Source organism: Narcine bancroftii, chromosome 5 (assembly GCF_036971445.1).
Source record: "Narcine bancroftii isolate sNarBan1 chromosome 5, sNarBan1.hap1, whole genome shotgun sequence".
Lineage (NCBI taxonomy): Eukaryota > Metazoa > Chordata > Chondrichthyes > Torpediniformes > Narcinidae > Narcine > Narcine bancroftii.
In genome coordinates this window covers 2,954,513-2,964,270 of record NC_091473.1, presented here as the reverse complement: position 1 = coordinate 2,964,270, position 9,758 = coordinate 2,954,513, and the positions used below count along the sequence as shown (strand labels likewise).

At 41.3% G+C, this 9,758-nt stretch overlaps 1 protein-coding gene across 3 annotated transcripts in view; it reads right to left on the bottom strand.

Moving 5' to 3' along the window:
* Positions 1 to 3,758: 3,758 nt before the first annotated feature.
* mon1a (MON1 secretory trafficking family member A) overlaps positions 3,759 to 9,758 on the bottom strand; it is a 51,008-nt gene continuing 45,008 nt past the window's right edge. For 2 of the 3 annotated variants that reach the window (XM_069936566.1, XM_069936565.1), the window contains one exon: positions 6,080 to 9,110. In XM_069936566.1, coding sequence (XP_069792667.1) covers positions 8,970 to 9,110 — 141 coding nt within the window. In that variant the 3' untranslated portion in view covers positions 6,080 to 8,969. Of the gene's footprint in view, positions 5,243 to 6,079; positions 9,111 to 9,758 lie in introns of those variants that run through there. The other variant, XR_011357293.1, reaches the window with a different exon arrangement.

The window sequence follows — 9,758 nt, the reverse complement described above, 5'->3', positions numbered from 1 at the left end:
CTTTTAGTGGCACTGGAACCCGCCTTGGGACGTGCCCTACTGACTGTGTGTTCTTCTTTAACTGTATCTTTTAGGTGAATGGTAGTACACCAAACCCCTTGAAGAAGTCTGGAAATTGATCCAGTATTTCCTCTGCACTGTTCTATGCATTGGCACTATTATTGCAGTACACAGTCTAGACTAGACCTAGGTTTTCACATGCTTGGTTACCAAGCAGTGGGTCATTTCCATCTAGGACTACTACAAACATGAGGTGATGCTCTTTAACTTTCACCTTGATCTACATGTGCCTTTCGCTTCAATGTGCTGTCCATTATTGGCCTTGAACTGAACAGAATTTGGATGGATGTGTGGCTTTATCTTCATTGCCCTGATGTCTTCCTTATAGATCAAATTGGCCTTTGCCCCTGTGTCCAGCTTCAAAGGAATATCTGCTCCATTTGCAATACAATGGCACCATCCACTTGTCCTGCTCAACTCTATTCGTGCTTAGCTGTTCAGTGTCTGTTGGTTTGAAACTTCCTGTGCTAGCAGAATGTACCATGTACTACTAAGGGCAGTTTCTGCTATAGTGTTCAAACTTTCACTTCTATTTTGTTTCCCTTTGGAAAAACATTGTTTTGCTTACTGATTCTGTCTTTTGCCCTTATTACACACTTTTCCATAGGCTGTGCATTGTTTTATGCATGTTGGGTGCCACATCATTTACAATTGAATGTCTCTCCATCTTTTTGCTATTTCCCATGTCTCATTCTCTGTTTATGTGTACATCCAGACACTGTAGTTATAGATGTATCTTTATTTTCACCAGCTCTTTCACTCTCACCCAACTTTTTTGCATGCTGCAGAGATAATTCACTGGCATGGCACATCTTCACAGCTCCAGCTCTCATAGCAACCTCTTTCTTACTTTCTTGTCAATAATTCCAAACACAATTTGATCATGGATCAACGAATCATACAGCAATCCAAAATTGCATTTTTGCTTTCAATTTCAAGTTCATTAAAAAAGTATCAGCTGCATGCGTGAATGAAGCATGTACCTCTCGAACACTTCATTTTTCTTTCATGAGTAGTGTTCATCAAACATCTTGATAACCTTGTCAAAGTTTCCCTGGTCATCTGCCTCGGCAAAAACAAATGTGTTGAAAACCTCTAGTTCTCGAGGTCCCACCACGCTAAGTAGCAGTGCAAACTTCCATGCATCTGGTTTGCTATACAGTCCAATGGCTTGCAGATAAAGCATTAATCGTTGTTTGAACAATCGCTGCTCATGGTCAATATTCCCAGTCCAATTCACAGTGTCAGGTGACTTCTCACTTTCCATGTCTTTTGCTGATACCAACTCTTGGTACCATATGATGTTTCTTTTATTGTAAGAAAGAAACTTAGGTTCTCTTGTATTATTTGTTTTATTAACAACTCACAACCCATTTTGCATCTAACTCAAGGTGGAACATTCCATCTCTGATGCCCTCTAGTGGTCAGAAGGATCACTAATTCCCAATCACCACACCATGGATGCTGTAAGACCTGCTGAATTTCATCCAGCACTTGTGTATTAACTACAATCACAGGATCCACAGACTTTCTTGTTGCATTGATTCACTTACTATGTCCCAGGCTGGTAAGACATGAAGCAGTCTGCTGCAGTTGCCAGGGAAAGTGCTGTAAAAAGAGGTGGAAAGGTGAATTGAGGAATCGCAAAGAGAACAGCCTATGCAAAATGCTGAAAGGGGACAAAAGGGAAAGATCTGCCAGGTGGTGGAATCTCTTTGAAGATGGTGGAAATTACAGAGGATGTGGTGGAATGGAAGGACCAGATCAAGGGAACTCTATCTTTGTTCTGTCCACGATGTTAGAGCAGGTGAGAACAGAGATGCAGGAAATGGATGTGATGCAGTCAAGAGCTTTCTTAACAGTGAAAGAAGGAAAGCCACAGCTCAGTTAGAGAGAAGACATTTCAGAAGTACCTGTCTGCAAATGCAACAGAAACAGAGGAAAAAGGAGAATTACAGGAAGCAAGGTAGAACAAAAAGTAATGTGTCAAGTGGCTGCAGACCGTATACACATAGGGCCATTGCCTTTCAAATACACCAGCCATCTTTATTGATAGTTTTGTCCTGGTGATTTCAAATGCTGATTAATGTTTTGTGAGTGGGACCTCTGTGATGTTAATTGAAGATAAAATAGAAATAAATGAAATATAATGCTTGCTAATTATTAAATGGTAATTATTAACAATATCCACTGACTATATGTCTGCATTGTTCTCTCTCTCTCTCTCTCAATCCTCTGTTGAATGCTCCAACGAAAATCTGTCCCAGTGAGGTCAGAGCTGGGGTACGTGCACAAGGATCTGAGGTACCTGCACAGCAATGACTGCTGCTCTCACCGCTTCTCCAGATGATCCTATGCACCACCCTCACCTCATTGCGGAGATATCAGCGGCAACTCACCCTCGCACTGCCAGAGCTCCAGACCTCACTGGCCATGGCCTGCAGCGGACCTCTCCTGTACGACATCCACTAACAGACCGCAAGGATCTGAGATCAAAGTGGGCATTTGTTTTGAGGTGGTCTCCCCAGACACAGCTCTCATTTGGTTCTGGTGGAATCGGGCTACAATGATCAGCAGAATGCTGTCCCTGTGTGAACCTAAAGTGAAACACAAAAGCCTGCAGTGATTATAGTAAAAACACAAGAGATGCTGGAGGAAGTCAGCAGGTCTCACAGTGCCCATAGGAGGCAAAGATATATAAACAATGTTTTGGGCCTGAGCCCTGAGTCAAGGTATCAGCAAAAGCAGGCCAGCTCCTAAATAAAAAGGCTGGGGAAGGAGGGAAGAAAGGGCAGGGGGAGGAACACAGGGCAACAGGTAATAATTGCATATGGATAGGTCAGAAGAGGCAAGGTGGGAATTGATCAGGGGGCTGGGGGGTGGCTCTGTGAATGCAGACCTGGAGGAAGGGAGACAGAGACTTTGCAGATGCGAGGAGGGGGCTAACAGAAACAGGAGAAGTCAATGCTAATGCCACCCATTTGGAAGGTGAGGTATTGTTCCTCCAGTCTGCAGGTGGTCTCAGTCTGGTAGATCATGGACAGACATGTATCTTTGTACTGTCCTACATTATGTAACAATGCAGTAGTAAAGGAGATAAACATTTATCTCTGAATGGTAAATTGCATAGATTTGGGAAATATTCCAGATTCGTGGGCAAACTTGTGTATTAGATGCTCACTTACACCCGTGCAAGCCAATCCAAAAGATGCTACCTTGCCATTATTGACCTGTTGTATGAGACAAGTTCAGGTTTGTACGTCATGATTCAAATGTTATGGCATCTTGATAACCCCGATCAAATTAAATCAACTTGACTCTAATTATTTTTCAATCAACTAGTAGTACCCAAAGAATCGCAAATGAAGTTGAATTATACAATATTTGCAAAATAATTGATGGTAAAATTCATTTACTATCAATATTTCATTCAAATTACAACTGTTTTTCCCCATTTTCCACTGAAAAGCAGTAATTAGAAATTTTAAGGAAAATAGTAAATTTATTTCCATGTTTGATTAAAATGATTTTCAGCATTGAGTTTTTCATTCTATTTAAATTTATTTGCCACTAGAGGGAGCATTGTCTCACTCCAATTTTAGTAGCAGACTAATGAACCTCAGAATGATTCTATTCACTTACTATATTTTATATACCTTTGTATTAATCAACATGCAAATAAAAGTATACAAGAACAATACCAACAAAAGCATGTTTTTAATAGCTTATGACAAAATCAGGTCCCACCATTACACATCCTACCTGAATCAGTTTTACATCAATCATCAAACATTTGTAATTGAAGATTAAATTATGTCAGTCAACAAAAAAAAATCTTTACAGTCAGCATTAAATCTTTCAGGCTCCAATTTCCGATTTCAAATGAAGCCAACTTGAACCCACCACTAAATTGTCACACTTTTGTCAAGTGGTGGCAGAGAGCCGTGAAACAAGACCATCGTTTCTTGACGAGGTCAGCCAATACAGCTGAGTTTTACGAAGCTGCACACTGCACCAATATCTTAGCCAGTGTGAATTTAGGTGATCGCTTAATTTCCCTGGCTACTAATCACAATTGATTTTGTAGGTGTCTGTGATTGATAACACAGATTCAAAACTATCACTAAATTTCTCTGAAGCAATTGCCTTGCTTTTGTATTAATCTGCAGGCATCCAGTTTTAGAATACAATTCTGTAAAGCTTCCCCAGAAACTCCATCCCACCATCCCAAAATCAGAGGAGTATTTTCCATCTGATGAAGCATGCAAGTAATTATCAGAAACGTTATGCAGGGTTGGGAGAACTTGGTTTATTTTCCTGAAGTCCCTGTTGCTCAGAACTGGTGCAACTTTGGAAAGTAAAGCAAAGACTTCTCTCAGAACTTCAATATTCCAGCATCTGCAGCTTTTGTGTGGTACAGATTTACGGTGGCTGCACTTGATGACCATTGCATCAATGGGAGCATAGAAGAGATGTATAACCCTTGCCAAGAGAGATGTATAACCCTTGACAAGATTTTGTTTTATAACTGGTCTAGACTTCTGGGTCACATACCACTGCTGTACCTCTGGCCGGGAGGTACTTGAGATAAAAATGACAGACCACCCTGTCCATCTCACTATCAGTGGGGTGACAGTGAGCAGTTGATTGTTTTAACAGATGGCACATCCCAACAACCTATAAACCAAAGACCAGACAGATCATTCCTGAAGCAAGTCTGACTCCAGCAATTCGTTAATCCAAACTCATGAACGAAGTCCGACTCCATATCTTGGAACAATCACATTTGGCGCTTGTTGGGTTGAAAACTCAAAAGGCATTAAAACTGTAATGGAAGGAAACCCCTTCGTTTCAGGAACACTTAATCAATTCTTGAGTATTTTCTCCCCACTTGCAAATCTTCCTCCCACAAAAGTAGCTGTTCATGGTACTTAGTCTCCCCAAACTCAGTTTTATATTAATGCTCACCTTTATAAGACAGACACTTGCTTCCACTTCCAATGCAGTACAGTTGGTGGGCCTAGAATCACAGAATTGTCAAGGCACAAAAGGAGTCGATAGTGCTAACACAAGATCTGCTCAATTCCATTTTCCTGCTCTCTCAAGTGCCTATCCAATTCTGCTCTGAAGGCAGTGATTATTCTGTTTCCACCAATCTTACAGGCAATGAATTCCACTCTGCCTGTAAAAACACGTCAATTAAAGAATGAACTTCGACAGAATAGCATAGTTATGGGTGATGTGCATTTAGCTTTTCCCCATCATTATATTTAAGACCTGATAATTTTCCTATTAGTGTGTACTTCTTCTCCCCTACCCTTCAATCAATGCCTGCTTTCACTAAATTGAAGCTTTCACCAAGCTGGCAACCTGCTACAAGGTTTTTAAATCCCTGTGTTTTGTAGCACTGGAAAGATGCACGATCAAATAACCACCCTCTCCCTCCTATCCTCCAACTTCTACAGCACCACACTCTCAACCCTCACCCACCCACTATTCCCCCCCCCCACCACTCCCCCACCCACTATTCCCCCCCCCCACCACTCCCCCTTCCCCACCAAAATGGGTAGCAAGGGCAAATATGCCCACAAAGGAACAAAACCTGCAAACAATAAAGAATTCCCTGACCATTTGCCCGATTAGGTTGCTGCCTTCTTGAGCTCCTCATTTTATGGGATACCATAGCATAATGGACAAGTTACTAATTCATTGAATCAAAAATACGAGTTCAAATCCCACCGAGGCAATTCAAGTACTTAAATCAATCTAGAAATTTTAAATTAAAAATTGTTTCTGTAATACAAACCTGGTTCAATAACATCCATTAGTGCCCATCCAGTCTGGCCAGAGTACCCAAAGAAGAGTGAACCAAGTGTTGGCAATCTGCTTTAGGACAATGCGTAATCCCTCTATTTCATTCTGTCTCCATGCTCTTATTAAATCCTCAGGCCCCACTACCATAAATCTCCAGGAAAAGGCCTCAAATGGCAACCTTTACAGAAATAAAATAAATGGGAGGGATTGTTCTGGCATTTTTAATAAGAGAACGTGGGAACGATCTTAGGTCAAAGCACATTCATTTGCATGAAGTGAAACACAAAAGCCTGCAGAAGCTGTAATTGTAGTAATACTGGGAGAACTCATTATGTTACACAGCGTCCACGGGAGGTAAAGATAACTGACATTTCAGGCCTGTGCCCTTCTTCAAGGTATGAGCAGAAAGCAGGCCCAAATAAAAAGGCTGGGCGAGAAGGGAGGAAAAGGTGGGGGGGGGTTGGGTTGGGTTGGAGGGAAGGGGGTGAAGCAGAGGCCCACAGACAAAAAGAAACTTGCCAATTATCACCATTTGTCTGTGGGCCTGTGCTCCTTGCTCTTCCCCCAGTCTTCTCCCCACCCTCCAGCCCTTTCCTCTCTTCTTCCCCAGCCTTTTCATTCAGGCCTGCTTTCTGCTCACACCTTGAAGAAGGGTTCAGACCTGAAATGTCATTTATATATCTTTACCTCCTATGGACACTGCAAGATCTGCTGAGTTCCTCTAGCATTTCTGTGCTTTTTCTTCATTGGCTTGAATATACACTACTCAAACTTAACACTCCAAAAGCACACACAAATAGACCTTTACACACAAACACTCCAGGAGCAAAACGTAATGAAAGGGCTCAGTTTCCAAATGATATAATTGAAAAATAGATAAAATTAAGGTCAGCCATCTTTACTCATCTCCAGGAACAAATGGAGAATTAATCAAGAACCAGTAATACCATTTGGTATCAAACAAACAATAACTCCATGTAGATGGAAAGCCTGTACATCGAGATGCAACATCAGGGATCTGGTTTAATTGCTCCTCCCCAAGACACCTTTGCCTAATCATTCTTAGACTAGACTGAGCGTCACGACATTGCACCTACACGTCCTCAGTGGACCTCCTGCTTGTGAGCAGTTTTCAAAACACAATCACAAGGGCTATTTGAAATAGATTATATAGTAATTTGAAGCAGATTGTAATTTGGCATTGTGTGGTCTCAATGACTGCCAGTCTATTGGCCCTTCCTCTTGCCAGCCTATCGTGTGACTTCCTTCTGCTCTACTCTGTAGTAAACTGCGTGGGAGGCAGGATACTTAATGCAAACATAATAAGCTTTGTTTCACTTTGCAATGCAAAGCATATTAAAACACTGGATATTTATATTAAAGCAAGATATTCAAAAAAGACATAAGGAAATAGATGAGGAAAGGGCAGGAGAATAGGTTAAGTAGATAGAGATTTGAGTATCGCAATCATACAGTACAAAAACAGGCTCTGTGGCCACAGTGTCCAGTGCTACTTATCAACACCAATCTCATGTCACAGTCAGGACATACTTCTGTGGGGTGGAGAGGAATAGGTAACGTATCAGACAAATTGATAATAGCCTGTTGGAATAATGCCATGGACAGCTGAATGAGAAAAAAAAGCCACCTCTGAGCAGACATGGTATAAAAACTAAAAGCTTTGAAGAAGCACATTAGAATGCAGCTCCTCCCATATTCATTATTGCCACCCTGCAAGATACCTGCACAATTGCCTGGGTTTTATAATGCCCAATTTTAAAAGCATCACCACTGGCAGCTGTGTCTTCAGCCCCTAAAGATCTCAGTCCTGTAATTAATTCCCTAAACCTGACCACTTCCATCCCCTTCTTTAAGGAGCTCCTTAAAATCAACTTCTTGATCCAAGTTTTTTGTTGTCTGCCTCTGTCACTTGTATACTAAATCTTGGAAACCCTCCCGTGAACATTTTACCATTAAAGAAGCAATAGAAATGGAAGCCAGTAGAGCCCACTGGCTACGTCTTTGCCATTTTCTCCACTTGAGGTGACATTCCCTCTTAGAGCACAGATTAAAGATGGGAATTTGACTAGAAGTGTCACAAATCCAGGTCAGCTAGTTTGGTTTTCTCTTAATTCAAATCAACGGAAACTTCAATCAGTTTTGTAACCAGAAATGCTCTAAAGATTCAAGATCTGGGGAACTCCAAACGTTTCAGCGTTTACACTTCCCCCACCAGAGGCTTCTCAAGGTGATAAAGCTCATTTGTATAACAAAAGAGTCCACACATATCAAAATCCACATCAGGGTACAGGACAGTTTAGTGTACTTTCTATATCATTTCTGACAATCGAAGGATACCACAAAATCTTTGAAATACCTTTGTTAAAAGTAGTGTCTGCTATCAGGGACAAAAGATGGCAGTCAGCTTCAACAGCACAATCCTATGAACTGTAATGTGACAAAGAATAGATCGCCTATCATGTTATGACGCTAATTGTGAGACAAACTGGCCAAGATTCCTCTCTTCCCAAAGGCCTTGAGATCCTTAACATCCAAGACAGGGTGCAGCAGTCTTTGGTACAAGACTGGAGTCAGAATCCTTATGCTCAGGACTGAAGAGCTGCATACTCAAGTATCAAACTAGAAGCAAACCCATTTGTTGTTTTGAACAATATTTCATGTAGTTTTTTTTTAAATGGAGACTCCTATTTGCGATAAACGAATCAAGCTCCAATGGTTGATTTTTCACTCCTGGTGAGGTGCACGATCCCTCACCAATTTCAAACACTGACCATTTTCTATCAGTGCTTTGGGTCCTATGGGTTTATTTATTGCTCTACTAATACAAATATACCCACACAATTTAGCACTGGAGACGAAGATGAGAAGTTTTGAAATGAAACGGGAAAGCTTTTGAAATGAAAATAGTGTTTTTTTCTTAAACAAACAATTAACAGCATGTTCCTCACTCTTGGTGTTAAAACCAGCTGGAAGGCCTGTCAGCTTTCAAACTACTTGGCACACCATGATCTCAGCAGCCAGTCCACCGTGGTTTTCTCTGCAGCTTGTGAGGGAGACGGTCAGGGCAGACAGTGTCAGTATGTCACTGGGTTGAGAATGAAAAGCTTGTCTTCTTCCTTTCTGATCCACTTCATCAGTTTGGTGATAGCATTTGCTGCTGCTGCTTTGGTTCCCAGTGGAGTAAAACACATGTAGAGCTCAAATCCATTTGTTACCTACACAGGAAGTGAACCACAGGGGATGAGTTAGTAAACAAATTCTTCTAAAGAACAGATTTTCTGCCTTTTTTAATGTTTGTCCTTCCTGTTTCTATTTAGCCAAGTCATCAAGGGCCAGGAGTTTCTGACCAGCACTATATAAAGGACGGCTACAGCTCTTTTAACTTAGCTCATTTCCATAGACAGTAAAAACCCACGGTTTCCAGCACCAATGGGGATTGGTAGATGCTGGACAAATGAATTTTCCAGTTGCATGAAATTGTGTGTTGTGCGGATTGGCAAACTGACCGCTAGGGGGTGCCTATTTTAAATTTCCATATTCTTTACCTATTTATTTTCCACAATTTTTTTTGCCAATTGCTTGAATTCTAGATAATGGGGACTTTATTAAACAGTGATATTGAGTCACCCAAGCAGATGCGCAGTGAGTGAGAGCTTTTGTTGCAATCTCTGACAAAACATACTCAGATCACAGCGAGGAAGGATTAAATGTGAGCTGCAATCAGGCTGGTCACTTTGCAAGAGTTGGTTTGAAGAGTTGGTTTGATTCAGTCCCCACGGAGCCTCCACTCTGATACAAGAAACAGCTCACTTGACCCGTGTAATGCTGGACCTGCTGTTGGATTGGTTGGGTCACAGCCTTTA